A 17,959-nucleotide genomic window follows, 5' to 3' on the forward strand; every position below is an offset into this window, starting at 1 on the left:
TACTTATCCAGCTGTTTTATAGTTCTTCTTGACTTTCTCCTTCACTGAGCCACGACTTAAGGTAAACACAGTCATATCAGACTATTTACATCCACCACTAGCAGAGGTACATAGAAGGTGCTCAGACAATGTTTATTATTATTAAAATAATTACTTAGCTAATTAGCAAATTAATCATTAACAAACATAAGGTTGGGGCGCACGTCTTTACTATAATATAAGATCCACGAAGGAAAGATTGCTGTACCTCTTAGTTTCTTTGTTTATTTTCAGCTCTCCCAATAGAATGTAAACTTCGGGAGGTGGAGGGGAGAGGAGGACACTTGACTATCCTGTTCACCTCTGCACCTCTACCTAGAGAAAAGCCTGGCACATGACTTGTTGTTCAGTATTGGAAGAAAGAAAAGGAAAGACAGAGAGAAAGAGGGAGGGAGGAAGGGAGGTCAGGAGGGAGGAATGAAAGGAGGAAGAGGTCTTACTCTGTAGAGGTTTCTCTACGGAAGGTGATCCAGCCTTAGACCCACCGGTAATGCAATTCTAAGCTATAGACGTATACAATGTATACATATTTGGGAGATTTTTAAAGACAAGATATTTTTCCATAGATTTCATTTTTAGAATCAGTTGAACAGAGCTCTGATTTTCACTTAGAATAACTAAGAATCTTTCAGTACTATGCGAAGTGCAAATCTTGTGTCCAGCGACTTTGTTGCACAAGGAAATCCACCTGTGCTCTTGTGGGTCTGTGTCACTGCTTCCAGTCAGGCCAGTGGATGGGTTGTTCATGGTGGCCAATAAATGCTGTCCAGAGATAGAGATGAGAGCAGTGAGCAAGAAGGACAAGGTCCCAGCCCTCCTGAGGCTTGCATTCTGATGTGGAGAGGCATACAACGAACAAGGAAACAAACAATTTTAGATGGTGGTAAGCTGTGTAGACAAAACAAAACATCAGACAAGCAAACGATTCCAAGACTTTAGGATTAGCAAGTACAGGGCACCACGGAGAGTGCAGCAGTGGTGGCAGAACATACCAGATGACGGAAAGGGAGGAGTCCTGCACCTTCCCCTGTGTGTGGCTCATGCATCCATTCTGAGGGTTCCAGCAGCCTCCCAGGGCTATACAAGTGGTTCCAACCCCGTGCTTTTGTGGGACTGCCTGCTATGGGCCACTGGGAAGCTTTATGAGCTCTTCAAGTCACCTCTTCCTTGCTGCCAAGTCTCTAATCCTGCCATTCCCACCACCTCTCCCTGACCCTCCCCCGCACCGATGATTTGTGGGAGGGGTATAAATAGGCCAAGTCAGAAAATTGGACATCCGTCTTCTGTGTCCCTCACTGGCCACACCCAGTCACCAGCAAAGCTGGTGGATGAGTCACCCCTCCCTGCCCCCACTGTCAAGTCTTTATTCCAGACCACCATGATCTCTTTCCCAATGACCTCCACCTCTAGGAACACCATGTGGGCACACCATGACCACACTGACATCTCCAAAACACAAATCAAGTCCTGTATGCTCAGAACACTTTCAGGATAAATTTCTTAGCCTGACCCTCCCGATCTGATCCTCACCTACCTCCCCAAGAAATTGCCAGTTACTCCTTGCTCCCATGGCGTGTGTAGCCATGCCAGGCTCCAGTCCTCAAACATACCGCACAGACCCTCCTCATGTCCTTATAGCTGTCGGCAACACCCTCCACCCCTTTGCCTGCTGCGTTTGGCCCCTGGCTTAGTCATGACTTCCGCTTCCTCGGGGGGCCTGCCTCAACACCACAGATTCTGAGCCTCCCAGACTCAGTTTCCCCTCTCCTCTCTTGGTCCCCCTCACATCCACACACTTCCTACTGCAGGCCTTGCTATATTTGCTTTAGAATTCGAGTTCTGGAGACTCAGCGCTGCATTGCTCGTGATTGTATCCAAGGGGACGACAGCCATGCTGAATCCCAATTGTCCTCCTCTGAAAAGTGGAGATGAAAACAATATTTAATGTTAGTTGTATGGATTAAATGAGATAATGTGTGGAAATGCCTACCACAGTGGAGGCACAACCCACGCATGAAGAGTACATGGTAGCTATTCCTCTTACGTTATTGAACCTGAACAAGCTTTTTATTGAGGTCTGAAATAACATTCAGAGAAAATGCATAAAATCCTAAGTGTACACAGCTCAGTGAATTTCCACCAAGGAACACACCCTTGTTACCAGCCCCTAGGATAGCACTGTTTTTAAACTCAAATGTTATCACCTCAGAGAGGTCCTCCCTGGTCCCACCTGCTACATAGCACTCCTCACTGGACAATCTCTATAATCTAATGATCTATTTTAGCTATTAGCTATTTCCCTTCCTTCCAGCGTAAGTTCCAGAAGGCAGGGATTTTTTTTTTTTTAAGTCTCCTTTCTTCACTGCTGTATCCCCAGCTCCTAGACTGACTAGTGGTGGGCACATAGTAGGTGCACAATAAAAATTTGCCAAGGAATGAATGATGCCTGCTTATTTGCATTTCTTTCAGCTCCCGGGTGCTGCAGCACTGTCAGTGGGGAGCGCTAGTGCCATTCCAGGTTAGACAGCACAGGGCGGGAACCCCGGTGCACCAGACCAGCCGGACCCACCTGAGACTTCTTTCTCTTCACTTTCCTCGCCAGCTAGGCCCACCCAACCTCACCCCACCTCCATTTTTCGTGTATAATTAAAATAATATTGACAACAGACCATCTTGCCCCCCACCCCCCGCAGCATCCCTTAAGAATTGTCCCGCGGACCCCCCACTCTCCGGGTGGTGGCAGCTCCGGCTGCCCTCTGCAAGCACCTGATCGAGCTCCTGGCCAGTCTTCCACCTCCCGTTGGGCCTGAAGGCGGCCGAAGGGGGCTTTTATCATTCGCCCCACTCCGCTCAAGGAGAAATCCGTGAGGTAGACCCAGCCGCTCAGATCCTTGGACTCCGAATCCCGCTGTCTTCACCGCCAGGCACACCACGACGACGTGCGACGATCGCCACCGCCACCGCCACCTTCGGTCGCCACGGGTTGTCATCGGTTTTCCGGTCGTCAACCGTCGCAGCTGGAAAGAACGCCTGGCTCAGTTCTGGGCCCTGGGCTTGCTTGCGGCTGTGAACAAAGTTTCCGCAGAAACGAACGGGTAATGAAGGCGGCAGCGGACCGAGTCAGAGGGGACCCGCACAGAGAGGCTCAGCCACTCCCAGGAGGCAGCCCTTAGCGGAGCCCCGGGTGGTGGGAAGGAGCGGGCCACAGGGCGACATGCTGGGGGGTGAGGGCAAGTAAATGCTCGACTCCTGCCACATCCACTGCCTCATTGGTTCTTCCCCTAACTTTGAGAGCGGACATCTTTGCCCCATTTTACAGACAAGGAAGCCGAGGCCCAGAAAGATGAAGGCATTTATCGAGCCGGAATTCGAACCCAGTGCTCTGCAATGTGCCAAACCCGGGCTCTGTCCAGCCCTCGTTCGGCGCCGGCGCCTCCTCCCTCCCGCACCGTGACCTTAACTCGGCACGTGCTGGCCCCTTGCGCCTCCCCCCACATTGTCCCACTTAGCCCTTCCTGGAGGGCAGACTGGGGGGCTTTGCGAGGGACCGCGGTAAGACGCACCCAGCTTGGGGTCCTGTTAGAGACCCCCCTCGCCAGGCGTTAGGGACCCCGCCCGCGCGCCCCGCCCCTTCCGCGGCCGGGCCGGCGCTGCCTCTGTCCATGGTCAAAGCACCCGGGGTAATCCGCCTTTCTCTTCCGCCTGCCGAGCCCCATTCATATTCTAATCACAGCGCTGCCGGCCCGCGAACGGCCACTTTATCGGGGCCCTCAGAGACGCAGCCTGCCCCCCCACTTCCACTTCCAGACCCCCAGCTCCTCGCCCCCCTCTTTCTGCACTTTAAACTCAGCCGGGGAGGGGGTCCCTGGGAAAACCGCGTCCCCACTTGGACGCCGGGCTTCTCACAAACTTCGCGGCTGGCTGGGGGGCGGGGGAGAGGGCGGGAAGAGGGAGGGAGGGAGGGAGGGTCTGGGACACAGACAGACTGACAGAGTTACGGGAAGAGGCGGGGAGGGGGGTGTCAGAGAGACCAAGGGGGATAGAGACAGAGGAGCAGAGTCCTAGGGAGAGACAAAGAGACGTGGGGGCAGGGGCTGGACAGAAATACTGGCAGCCAAAACAGGAGAAATAGAGGGACACAGAGGACGAGAGAAGGACAGAGTGAGAGGCAGAGACTGGGAGACAGGCAGAGAGCGAGAGCGAGGCAGGGAAGGGGGAGAGACTCGGTAAAGGAGATGGATAAACCCAGGGAAAGACAGAAAGTTCTGGAGGAGACAAGACCACCCCTCATACCCTCCCCGCCAGGCGGCCTCCTCGCCGCCCAGGTTGGGGGCTGGGGTCTTAGGGCTGCCGTTCTCTCCCCCACCTTTCACCCTCCGCTCCCTCTACTCCTCCGCGCGTGTCCGCGGATCCGCGTGTAAGGGAGTCAAAGCATACCTCCTCCCGCATTCCCAGGGCCCCCACTCAAAATCTGACCTGGGACCAAACCGGGAGGGGGGCACAAGAGGAGAGGGAAAGGAGCCCACTCGTGGCCGCGTAGGCGACTCCCCAGGCTCCCCGGAGTCCCCTGCCACCCCCCATCGCCCCGCCTGGCCCGCTAGGGGGAGGGATGGGGAGGGAGGAGGGGGCCACATCTAAGCCAATTTTGATTTCGCCTATAATGAGTGCCGGGCGAAGGCTGGAGAAGGCCTCTGGAACTTTAAATAAGAAAAACGTTGCTAATGCTATAATAGAAGGGGGAAGTCGGAGGGCTGGGATTGCGTCGCTCTGAGCCCCCCTTTTCGGAGGCGGCTTTTCTTATTCAAAACAGGCCCACAATGGGCTTCACAGTGCGCCTCGCCACGGCCCCATCTGACGAGCGGCCATTCATCAGGCCGGCTGGCCTATCAATGACATTGCTCCCATCGGGGCTCCTATAAAATGATGCTTTTTCCCATGAAACATCCGCAAACATTTTGACGGGTTTGGCTTTGCCCGGCTGGATTACTGAGTGTCCCCTCGCTCACTCGCTCTTTCTCTCTCCCCCTTCTCTGGGCTCTCTCCCTTCTCTCTCTCTCTCTCTCTCTCTCTCTCCTCTTTCTTCTTTCTCTTTCTTTTCCTTTCCTCCTCTATCCTTTTGCCCTTGCACTCTCTACGTCTCTTTTTCTTTCAGACTCCTTTCCTCCCTGGGCATCTCTAGCACAGGGGATCCCCAAACATCAGGACTTTTGGGGGGCGCCCGTGCTGTCCATGGGAAGAGCATGCATTGTGGGTTACTGGAGGAACCCGACATGGATTCCACAGGTCAGTCCTACTGGTGGGGGGTGGGGGGGAGACATTGGGAGGGAAAGAAAGGGGAGAAGGGGAACTTCAGAAAGAGTTGCAAAAAGTTCAGAAGGGTCAACTTGACAGTGGAACCCTAGGAAATAGCGGAGAGCGTGCACAAGTTTTCAATCCATCGCAATGTGCGATGTAAGTGGATGCGTGGAAGTGTGTGTGTGTGAGCGTGTGATTGTGTGTGTAAATGTGTGTGTGTGCGCGCGCGCGCGCTCTAAGGAGCGCGCTTTTGCTTGTCCTGAACACAAAGTTACGTAAAGATTCTCTGGCTCGCGGCGAGCTCGAGGTGCCGCTCGCAGAAAGTTTGCGAGCCGACCGCCCCATTCCCGGGCCCGGCTCCTCCCCCGGGTTTGGGGGCCCGGGAATAGCGGTGCGCTCTGAGGCTGGTGGCTAGGGCCAGGAAGCCGAGCGGAACTCCCCAGAGGCGGGGGAGGGCGAGGGCTTCGCACAGCGCCTGGGAGGTGGGGACGGAGGACTGGTGGAGACGCGCAGCTGGAGGGAGTGGCGGCGGCGAACACGGTGGTCCTGGGGAATCCGCGCCGGGTCGGAGGTGGGAGCCCCGGGCCGTCCGAGGCGGGGTGTAACCTCCTTGCCCGGAAGGGCCATCCGACGACGCGCTCCGCTGCGGGGCTGTAACTCCGCTGGAGGAAGGGCTGGACGCAGTGCGGCCGGCAAGGCCTGGCGTCAGGGTCTGCAAAACTCCTCGGCACTTTGGAGGCTGTGGGCGTCAGGTTTTGGGGTGGTGGCGGTGCATAACAACTGAGGGAGGAAACCAAGGAATCTCTTACAACGATAAACCCCGGCGTCTTGGTTCTCCAGTAGAGTTTTCTCCACCTTCCTCTTCTAGCACCTAGGAGGAGCCGCCAAACTTCTAGATCTAAGCTATGCTCCCTTGGCTCGTTCCAGGTGGAAGAAGTTCCCTGGAAGCCACCCCCCACCTTCTCCAACCACGGTCCCTAACCAGTCCACTCCCGTCGCCACTCGGATGCAGCCTCTGGGATTCTTGGGGAGATAGGGTCGGGGAGAGGCAGGAGCCGGGTAGTGAGCGCAGCCTGGGCCGAGGCCGCAGCTTGACGAGATCCTGGGGCTGAGGTCTAGGAGCAGAGCGGAGCAACAAGTGCCTTCTAGCCGCGGCCATCTCTGAACACACTCGCGTCCCTTCCCCGAGCAAATAAACGACCACCACCAGAATGTTTCTTCACCGCCCCCCCCAAGCAGGCTGGAAATAGATGGGGGGTGGGGGTAGAGGTCATCTGGGCATCGCCCCAGATGTCTTTCATCGGTCCGCAGAGATTTCCAGCCTCTGCGGGCTTCTGCCGAGGCCCTGGTGGCCAGGACACCCACCCCTCGGGCCAGGGGGATCTTCGGTTTTCCTGGGTAGTTGCCTATCTCTGATCCCGAGAGTCAAGTCCCTCTCCCACTGAGTGTGGGCCGCCTCGGAGTAGAGAAAGGCTGAGTCTCGCCGTCTTCCTTACTGTATAAACCGAGGCAAGGAGAGGGGTCGCCTGCTTCGCGTTCCAGCCTGCAGGTACCCGGCGGGCCCCGCTGGGGTGCTCTCTGCTGGCGGCAAAAAAAGGCACCACAGAAGGAAAGCAAGCCCAGCCCTCTATATTTTTATGTAGAGCGCTTGCACCAGCACGCACCCCAAGCACCCCAAATTTAGAAGCAAATATCCTTGAATAAATTAAACCCATGTCTGCATTGTTTGCAGCCAAGCATTCACAAGGGGAACCACGTAGGGACTTGGGGTTTCCCCACACCCCACACCAGCCAAGCCCCAGTTTGGGGTTTGAAGTACCCTCTCCACTTGATGGGACCTCCTTGTGCGTTCTGGGGGAGGCTTATGGGGCGTGAAAACGTTCTGTTTCCTGTCCTCGATGTAGCTGGTGGCCGTGGAGGCATCTGGTCACTTTTTACCCCTACCGCAAACACCCCAAACGGGATCTAAAACAGAAATCTTTTCCACATCCACTCCCCTCTCTTTCCTGAAAATCGGAGACATCCTCAGATCGCCATCCTGAAATCAAAATAAAAGTTTCGGGCAATGTCAGGGTGAAGAAATGACACGGGGAGCACCAAGTGACATTTCACAGTCGCAAACCCGACGACTAGGAAAGTGCAGCTCCGCGCGGTCCGGTCCAGGAGCCTCCCCTCACCTCCCTTTCCGAGAACTTAATCCAATTAGCTTTTCTTCAGAGTTTCCCTTGTTATGTAAAGGTCCTTTCTCCCCGCTCGCTGAGACTAGCGCTCCAAGGAGCAGTTCGATTCTGCTCCTTTTACAGCAGATTGCTTGCGACCGGAACCACGAGTGTGATGATCACTGTTTCATCCTCAAAGGGCTCGAGCAACCGATTCGCAGCAAGTGCTGGAGCCAGGCCTCGGATCCCGACTCTTAAAAGGAAAATCCCCGCAAAGTGCTTCGGGCCCGGGAGAACCGTTTTGCAGGGGCCGGGGCTCTAGTGGTCTGCCTCGGGGCCACTTCAGCGTGACCTGAGAAAACGCGCCCCTTTGTTCCGCGCACCGAGTCGGTAATATATTCGTCCAGTTTTCCCCAAATACTCATCAAGTGCGGGGCTAAGACAATGGCCCCGTCGGGGGAGGCCGCGGAGCCGGCGCGCGCGCCTCAAAGGGCCTTCCGCACGCTCGCGGCGGAGCGCGACAAAGCCGAGCCCCTTTCCCAGGAGACCCGCGGCGCAGCCGAGCTCCGGCGGACGGCGAAGGCCGCAGGCGCGCGCGTGGGGTCGTCGACGCGCCGCCCCGCCGGTGCGCGGTTTGCGGTTGGGGCGGGCGCACGCCGCTCCCGGCCTGCGCGCCGGCCCCACGCTGCAGACCCATGCCGCTTGCCCGCCGGCACCCGGCCGCACCGCGCACCTTCGCCCTGAGAGCCGACCGCGGCGGCCACGCGCGCCTGGCCCTGTGGGTCCGAGCCGGGCCGCCCTGTCCAGGCGAGCGTTGCTCGGTGACTCAAGCCAGAAATTCGAGAACGAGGGAGAAAAGCAGGTAGAATTTTAGGCCACGGAGAACTTGTGCCAAGTGGGCCGGGGCGGAGTTGGTCGGCTACGCAACAGAGGGGTCGTTTCTTGTTAAACGGGATGGCACTTTAGAGAGGGGCACTGCCCAGCCCGAATTGGAAATTTCTGCCTCGACCACTTTCTGCCCGGAGATCCAGAATCCAGAGCTGGCGAGGCCGAAGTACCCCTGGAGCCGGATTTGAGCACCACGGGCCACAGCGGCGGGGAGGCACGCTGGCCTACAGGCCCCGGCTCAGCACAAGGCCTGACCTGGCCCCATGGGCCCCCAGGTGGGGACAGACAGTCATTGGCCCTGGCTTGGGGACCCCGGAACGGAGAGCGCCCGGGTGGGAACAGGGCCCGGGCCTCCTCCATCCTCTCCTGGCCACGGCCCTAGGCAAGGAGTAGCCTTCTCCCGCGGGGGGGAACCGGTCTGCCGGCTCAAGGGAGCAGAGGGCTGGGCTGTCCTCTCCCTCCCCGGGCCTCTGTGTGTGTGTGTGTGTGTGTGTGTGTGGTCGGCGGTGGGGGGGGGCATGAGCGCCCCCACCCTCGCCACCTGCCAAGCGCCGGGGTATGTGAGTTTGGCAGCAGGGTCAAGCGAGAGCCGCGTGGTCCTGGGGTCCCCAGGCCGGTGGCTGCGGCCCTCGCCGACGCGGACGCGGCGCTCAGGACAGGTCCGCGAAGCCCCGCAAGCGACTCCGCGCGGCGGCGGTGACAGCGCGCTTTTCCACGCAGTCTGCAGGATCCGGAGACCCGGAAAAGTTTGTCGGGCCGCCGGGCCGCTAGGCCCTAGGATTGCCTTAGCGGCGCCCTCCCCTCCGCCCCGGCGCGTCGCCATGGTGACCGCTGGAAGTTGGTGGTGGAAAACAGACCCGGCGCAAAGCAAAATATTATGAGTGCAGTTGGGGTGACTTCATGGGGGGCGGGGGACCGGAGGGCATGAGCTGGAGCCAGAGGCACAGGCCGACAACAAAGGACCCAGTGCGAGTTGGAGAGAGGAGTTTGCTCGCGGCCTTCCCGCCGCTGTGTGAGAGCTGGGCTGACCTGCTCCCCAGAGGCGCCGAGGTCTCTAATTTCCCTCCGGGCAGCTACACCTTTTCTCTGCCCACCTGTGAGCCCTTCCTCCCACACCCCTTCTCCAGGTTCTCCTGCAGCCTCACTCCCCATCCCCAGGTTAGGCGCCAGCTGGGCAGTGAGCCCACCTCCCCCACAAGCCACAAGGTCACCAACATGAGAGGTTCAGGCTTTATTCCCTCGTGCCCCTTAGGTCACCCAGGAGGAATTTCTCGTCGCTCCTTCTCAAAATCATTCTTAAAAGTGAGGGAATGGGATAAGGCGGGAAAGAGAAGAGGAGGAGGCTCCTGATCTGAAATAGGTGGGGCGGCGGCGGTGGTGGTGGTGGTGGTGGTGGTGGTGGTGGTGGTATGGGAGCAGGAAGATCCTGTCCAGTTTTTTTTTTTCCTTTTCTCCTTTGCACAGTGGGAAAGCTCTGAGTTATAATTCCAACTCAGCCGCTTATAAATGTTACTTTAGGTAAATCTTATACAGCTTTGTCAGATTTTCATTTGAAAATCTAATAAAACCTTAGGCAGCTTATAGTCTGGGATTTTCTGATAAATTAGATACAAACCTCTTTATGATAGAATCCAGGAAACCTCTTTACTTGTAGAACCCAGGAAGCAAATAGGAGCCGGTAACCACCATCTGAACTGTGACCCACTGCACAATTAGTGTCTCTCTTCCCACACTTAATAATACACTAAAATGTTTCCGTGAGCCAACTGCTAGGATCTTAAGAGTCAAGGACCTTGGATAACTACTTTTTAAAGGTCTATAATTTCCTTTCTTAATTATACCTAAGGTGCATTTCTGAAGACATGAATTTTGGGGGGCTATCCCCGCATCAGTTTAGGAAACACTGAAATGCATCTGGAGGATGAAGCCAGTATCACAGACCCTCATTTGTGTGGGAGATGGATACACACTGGCCAAAGAAGGGAAATGTTGCAATCAAAGGAAAGCCAGACTCCATTCTCCCTTGCTCAAGCTTTTAGAAGGGGGGAGAGGGTCTTCTCACACAGCCACCCCTCCTGGTGACAATTCGAGCAGAGGAGCCCTTCCCTTCTCCCTGACACTCTGTTACCTCATTTATAGTTGAATGTACAGAATAAAGATTGCTGGGGCCCACCTACAATTTTCCATATGGTTACCGGCTCGTATTAGGTATGTGCAATCTGCCATACTTTGTAAAGCCGTTTTCCAGACATTGACCCTCAGAAGCACCCCAAGAGAGGGATATAATTGTGACCTGCACCAAGCACAGGGTTTCTCTTCCATTTCTAATGCTGTAAGGTGGTGCTTCTAAGTCAAGTTGACGTGTGTGTGTGTTTGCCTTGGTGTCTGCGCCCAAAAGGCTGAGAAGGCATATAATGGTGACATCCCAGCATGGAGGGTGTCGGACAGGCAGGTCTCCACTTTTGCAGGTCCCTGAGAGCCAACCCCATGTGTTCTGCATGTCACGTGGGACTCCCTTCAGCCACCCCTCCAGGGCTCTGCGGGGTGGAAGAGGTACAGGAAACATCTAATGTTGTTTTTACCCCTTCCACTCTGTTTATCTGTGCAGTTTTAATTAAGGCTGGAGGAGAGAGAGTGAACTCAAACAGATGATTTGGAAGCATCAGGTAAAAGGAAAAGGAAATACTTCTCATGAGTTTATTGGAGGTTTTGTTCAGTCTCACTCACTGAGCACCTGCTGGGTGACAGGAGGAACAAGGTCACATTCTCTGCCTTCAAATGAGGTGCTTTTGAGAAGGGAAGGCGCGGACACCCTGAGGGCCATGAGCGGCCAGGGGACATAGAAATAGGTGCTTCTTGGAGCCTGAAGGAAAGGATGTGCTTTCTCGTCAAGAACCCACTATGGGTCAGCCCCGTTACAGGCACATTTTCACACACTAGTCAAGTAAACCTTACCATAATTCCGCTGCATCCCTTTTGTGGGATGAAAGAGGGTCTGGAGCTTGTGTGGGGTCACAGCTCCTATGAGACCAGACTGGGAAAGCGTGCCCCTCGCCACAGCCATTTCCCCTCCCATGGGTCCCGCTAGAATGCTAGCCTGGCAGGGCTTGGTGACGCCTCTGGCCTTGAGATGTATTTGAATTCCACTTGGAGAGAAGTGGACAAAAGCGGAGAATCATGGAAAGTTTTAGTCTTGGCCCCCAGAGAAAACGTCTCTGAAGGAGTCATGTGATTCTTCATTTGGAGAGGATTTTAATGGATGGCTGTGATGGAAAGCCATGTATCATTGTGGTTGAATGATGATTTTGGACACATTTTAGCTTGCTTTATTCATTCCAGAAAACTACATGTCTCCGGTGTGGCAGGCACTCTCCTGCATGCCAGGCTTACAAAAATGCCAGCAGTGCTCTTCTGAAGCATAAATTCTGGAGAGACAAACAAGGTAACATACACAAACACACAAAATAGGTAATTTCAGTGTGTGATAAGCACTATAAAGAGAAAAACCACTCCCTGGAGTGAAGAAGGTAGAGCATGGTGATGGGAAGGTTCCTACCTTCAGGGTGCCCCATAAAGCTGGATGCCCTTGATCTGGAAGCTTACTTTAATGAGCCCCAGTGTTCTAATGGAACTGATCCAAGCATCTGAAAGGGCCCTTGTATAAAATGTGAAAATGGCCATACGTAACAGTCAGTACATATCTCTACTGTGCTACTAAGCATTTTTATTTAAATGCATTGGCTGCACAACCCTATATATATAGAAGGAACTGTTATCATTCACGGTGTAAATGGGGAAACCAGCAAGCTAGAGACAAAATTTAAAGCTAGGAGCTGTCAAGAGTTCAGTGGGTTTCTGAGCATTAGAAGCTGGGCTGGTGAGGCGGACTGTGATTGCACCGGAAGCAATGTCCACTGTGTGTGCCTGACTTTTACTGATGCAGCGTGCAAGCGCCAACTCTGGCTTTGCACTTGGGTGTTTAAACTTTGTTATGTGCCTTTCACATGCCAGGCATGAACTAAGTGCTTTAAATGCATTATTAGTTGAAAAAAATAAATGCATTTTTGGTTGCATTTTAAAATATATGTCATGGGTACTATTATGATCTACTCCATTATATGCAGTGATTTCTGGGGCAAAAAGGGTACCTGTGAAGGGAGTAGGTGGCCTAACCTGCGTGTGGTCCTCACTCTTAGTCACAAGGCTATACTGATGACTTTTTCTTCTTGTTCCCCCTCCTCCTCCCCCTCCTCCTTCCCTTCCTTCTCTCTACCTCTTCCTTCTCATGCTCCCCCCTTCTCCTCCTCTTCCTTCCTCCCCTCTTCTTCCTCCCCCTCCTTCTTCTCGTGAGGGAGAGGGTTGTGTTGGAAAGGATGTCCAATAAGGCATATATCATTTTAGTGAAAGCAAAAACTTGTTATTTTTGTCCCAATATGAAAGTGGCAGGGTAGTCCATTAAACTGGAGGCAAAATTTTTTAACTATTGTTGGCAAAAATAGGGAGATAAAGCCTTCATACCTTTACTACAGAGGTGAAATGTGCTTTAGTCTTTGGGATTCATTTGAACTTAACATTTACTTTGTCCCTGAGAATGTCAAAGCTTTCTTGATGCTCACATGCACACATACCTCCATAAGATCAAACTAAAGAGGGAACAGCCATTAGGTCATGTGTGAATAAACGTAGTCTTCAGGTGACTTAATCCAACAGTGCAGAGAGAAGTCATTCACAGACACGCATTAACCCTTGACTGGAGGCGAATGTGGTCTGACAATGACAAGAACATAAGCTTTACCATCACACAGACCAAGGTTTAAGTCTCAGCTCATTTGCTCTCTAGCTGTGTGACCCAGGGCAAATGACCTAACTTCCCGAAGCTTTCCGTTTTCTTCTTTGTGAAACCATCTACGCCGTACGCCTCAGGGTTAAGAGACTATAATGAGATCACATGTGTTAAGTTAAGCCTGGCTTCTAGAAATTGCTCAGTAAGTGGCAGATAGCATTATTAAAAATATTTATCTGGTCTTCCTATGCCCACTTCTGTGTGTCTAGTTGGGAAAAGGGGATAAGAATCCTGAAACAAACGTGGACTGTTTCAGCATAGCTAGATGTTTTCTGTTACTGCGTAAATACAACCTCGACTCTAATGTCAAGGTAAGTCACTCTTCTCAAGTTTAGAAGGAGGGATTAATTTCATCCTCGTTTCCCTACCTTTCCATGAAGAAGGCATCTGAAGTGCTGCCGTTGGCCACGATTTCATCCTTGTGTTGTCCAGCTTGTTAAAGGAAGTAGGAAATGTGTCTTGGTAGAGAGAACACATGTTCGCTGGAATGTGCACCCTGGAAGGAAGTTCCATGGGGCCCTCAGAGTACACCTACTTTCTGCCCCCCTGCCGGAGCCCCCCCCCCAACTCCCGAGACCCTTCCCATCCTGGAATAGGAAGGCCTACATTCTCTGGCGCTGCCCCCCACCCCCATTCTGCTTGTAGGCATCACCATTTTAAAAACAACCATTTTACACTTATCTTCAGGAAGTGGCAAATTCTGTTTCAAACGAGCCACTCTCTGAAACTCAGTTGAACAAGATACACAAGAAAGAGTTGCCTCCTTTTGCCTTTCTTGCATACTTTTTTCATGCAAGGGGCAAAATGTTTGCCTGTCTGTCTCTGTCTTTATCGTGAGTTTTTTTAAAATCTATGTTGTGATTTTTAAATTTTCTGAAATGTGAACCACTTTTTTTAAGGGAAAGCGAGAGATCATAAAAGGCAGAAAAGAATGAAACTTGGCCACTAGGTGTTCAGTTGACTGTGACCCAGACATAGGCGAACAGGACTGGATTGCCCTGTACCAGCAGACTATCTGGTTTTTGTTTGTTGTGTCAGATTGGATCCTTAGAGCAGAGTAACTTCCAAATATGTATGTAGTTTCCACTTGTGAGGGTGCTTAATCCCCAATGAAACATAAAACTGTGATCTGCCCCTGAGCAATCAATAATTATCAGTAGACAGGTGAACTTGGGCGTAGGGGGTTTCCATCGCCCTGAGGGTCTTGTTTAATTTAAAGGGATAACAAGAAAAGCCTTTGAAAAGGCTGCAGCCCAGGGAAGGTCAGTTCGCACTTTGTGTCCTGTGTGCTTTCCGACCAGCCCGTTGTGCTAAACGTCAGTGTCATTCAGACGCAGCCTACATGGGCTGGATGAACGTGGCAGATTTTTATTTCCTCAGAATGGAGAATTACCGCTTCAGAAGCACCGATCCCCCGACTCCGTCTTGTTGGCGAAAATGCACCCCGTCAACACAAGTGAACTCCTCTTGAACTAGTTTTTAAACGGTCATTTGAAGAATCTGGAGAGTGACAAGCGCTTGCTGATTTACACCAGCAGCATCTGATTTTTGAGGTATAGATGCGTTTCGTGAAGAAAATTAGGGCAGTGCTTTTGTTTTGAACCTTGTGATGGCTGCGAAATAGCGATTTCCCGCTATTATTAGACTTTTGAAGAAAGGGGTATTTCTTGGAACGTTACAGTTATTGAATGCATGATTTTTAAAAGATGAGCATGAGCAATTTTTTGGGGTCCCACGTCATCTTTTTCAGAATGATTAGTCTAGGTTTGGGGTGTTCATGGGGGGCGTAATGGATTTCTAATTTGTGTCCTGATTCTAAATGCTCATGGGTAGGCTGGGCTCTTAGTGAAGTTTTTAGGATTTTATAAAGTTCCAGAATTGAGACCAGGGCACACACTCAAACTTAATTATGATGTGATATCAATAACTTTAAATATTTTGTCATGTTTTCTTGGCAGGGTTCCATTCCACTGCTGATAATAAGTGTAGAGTGGGGGAGGAATTGGGAATTAGTATGTGCCCATTTTTTGTTCCACCCAAAAGAAAACCAGAGTTTTGTGTCATCCTTCTGTGACTACGAAAAAGGCTATATTATCTCTGTTTCTAGGAGTTTAATTTCTTCTACTTGATGACTCCTTTTATGAAAGAGAAGTAAATTCTCTATAAAAGTATTAGTTGCCCTCATACAAAATAAATAATGTTGGCTGAGAAAGCCCTGGGAGTCTACATGGAAGAGAGATTCCAGAGGGCTAGAGGCCCTCAGTTAAATCGTTGAAACTCTCAAGCATTGGAAAGAAGATTGAGTGGTTATTGTGAGAGAGGTTTTGGTCTCCACGAACTTTTACTTTCAGCACAGTGGGCAGAGTTTTTGAGGTTGCTGTGGTTTGGGTAGAGTAGGGGAACTTTTCAGAAATGCCAGTCTTTTAGGAAAAAAACCCCAAAACAACAACACAGCTTTTCTTCTAATCAAGGCTGTTTTCAAGTTTGAAAACTTTGCTGCGATTAGAAGAATGAATTATTTCTCTGCTTCACTGGGGTTTCCTCAGGGTGCCCAGCTGGCAGGGCACTCTCGGTTATCTCACTGGGCACAGCCGAGGTGGTGCTGGGAGCAGGGAGAGCTGCCCACCCAGACTCGCACCCCACGCCAGGTGGGAGCCTCACCTGGAGCCCCACCGGGAAAGCTCGCAGCGGGGCCCAGAGGGCCACAGGGGAATCCAAGGGAAGAGCAACCTAGAAAAGGGACTCCCTGTGGGACTGGGTTTTGTGCAAAGGTTTTCATGATCTTGAGAGATTAGAAAACAAGAAGTCCCATGAAATTTCTATGATTATAGATAGTACCTGGAGACTGTTCGTTGACACATAGATCATTTTTGAGAAGCAAAGAATGGGAGGGAAGAAGGAAACTACATTGAAATCACTTTTGGTAATTGACGTCAGGCTGACTGAGTGAGTTATTTTCAAACTGGTTATTTACTTTCTTAATAAAGTGTCCCCCTTCTTTGAAACTGGGGAGCAGATTAATAAACCATACCGTGTCTTCCAGGCTCTGTGCTAACTGCTCATGCGTGCTACCTTGTTTCATTCTTGTTCTGGACCTTGGGTATCATTGTCCCCATTTTGCAAGTGAGGAAGCTGAGATTCAGAGAGCCAAGTTACCATGCCCACGCCAAATATCTGATGTCAAATCGAGTTTGGAACACAGATTATTCTGATTTTGAAGCCAGGCTGCCTCCTTTCCTCCCCAAACCTAGAGTTAGAAGGAAAACCGGAGAGAATGTCCATGCTAGCTCACCTCCCCTACTTCCTACCTAAAGAAGTTCAGGAGATCAAGTCATCCCTGATCCTTGATGGTGGGGAAGGTGGGGGATGGCAACCCACACTGCGGTTCTTGGGAGCTCACTGTCCCGGGGGCAGCAGGTGTCTGGCTGCCATGGGGACCTCCATGTCACTTTGGCAATAGGCTGACTGAGGACGCCCATGGACGTTCCTTCCTGCGGGGGTGCCTTGGTGCAGTGTGTACCTTTGTCTCAAATCATTTCCCCAGCTTCCAAACTCAACCTGGCCCCACCACTGGGGAGGGAACCCCGCTGGCCAGTTACTTTGGCAAATTTGACATCCTATACACACCATCAGGGTTTCATAGCTACTTACTTACAGGCATAATTTTCCTTATAATAGGTTCAACATTGAAACTTTGCTGTTCAAATAAAACAGCACCTTCCATTTGCATAGCGTCTTACAGTTTGCAATCATGGGTATAATCGTCAATGTGGGGAGTTTACAGTCGTCGACCCAATCATTAACAGCTCTGGCTCTGGAATCCCAAAGGCTTGGTAAGAATTGGTTTTTCCGTGAGCTGGGATGTATGAACTCATCAAGCAAGGTAAGCTCTCTGAGCCTCAGTTTGCTTGCCAGTAAAGTGGGGCCATGCGTAGTCCTCATAGGATATTGTAAGGGTTAAATAAAATGTGTAAAAGGTCAGCACAAGGCCTTGGCATGTCATAAAAGCTCAATAAACAAAAGGTGCTTTGAGCTCCATGTGCTTCTTGTTTTCCCCTAGTAGCTTCCAAGACCTGTCTTCTCTCCCCTCCCCATAAGGATGGCTAGAAGAAAACAAAATTTTATACAACACTTCCACTGTGTTCAGTCTTTTCAATACATGACCTTGTAAACCTATAGGCAGGGTCTTTCCCAGTTTCTTCTCCTCCTTCTTTCTCTTCCTCCTCCTCCCCGCCCTCTCCTCCTCCTCCTTCTTCAAGATTTTATTTATCTGAGAGAGAGAGAGAGAGAGAACACACAAGCAAGCGGAGCAGCAGACAGAGAGGGAGAAGCAGGCTCCCCGCTGAGCAGGGAGCCCGATGTGAAACTCGATGTAGACCTTGATCCCAGAACCCTGAAAGCATGACCTGAGCCAAAGGCAGATGCTTAACTGACTGAGCCACCCAGGCACCCTTCCCCAGTTCATTCTTAGTGAAACCGCCCCTCAGTGGGCTCAGTCATACGCAATGGCTCATGTAGCGAGACTATCCACCCTGAGGTCAGTTATGACGCCAAAGCTGATGTTGCTTCCTTTAAACCGGGCCATCACTACCCCACTTAAAAACATCGGGTTGTAAGGAAGGAGATGACGGTTTCCCTTACACAAAGAACTGTCGTAATCGTGCCTCACGGGAGAATAACCCACGTGTGCAAAAGTGCACACATTTTTCCAGCCTCATTTTTACATGTTTACTTG

General features: G+C 51.9%; 1 protein-coding gene across 4 annotated transcripts in view; it reads left to right on the plus strand.

Moving 5' to 3' along the window:
- The first annotated feature begins 4,891 nt into the window (after nucleotides 1–4,891).
- The window catches only part of RFX4 (regulatory factor X4), a 160,928-nt gene continuing 147,860 nt past the window's right edge, over nucleotides 4,892–17,959 (plus strand). For 2 of the 4 annotated variants that reach the window (XM_032836706.1, XM_032836707.1), the window contains exon 1: nucleotides 4,892–5,322. In XM_032836706.1, coding sequence (XP_032692597.1) covers nucleotides 5,280–5,322 — 43 coding nt within the window. In that variant the 5' untranslated portion in view covers nucleotides 4,892–5,279. Of the gene's footprint in view, nucleotides 5,323–8,443; nucleotides 8,657–17,959 lie in introns of those variants that run through there. The other 2 variants (XM_032836709.1, XM_032836711.1) reach the window with 2 other exon arrangements.

Source organism: Lontra canadensis, unplaced genomic scaffold, assembly GCF_010015895.1.
Source record: "Lontra canadensis isolate GAN:19392208 unplaced genomic scaffold, GSC_riverotter_1.0 scaffold93, whole genome shotgun sequence".
In the NCBI taxonomy this organism is placed as follows: domain Eukaryota; kingdom Metazoa; phylum Chordata; class Mammalia; order Carnivora; family Mustelidae; genus Lontra; species Lontra canadensis.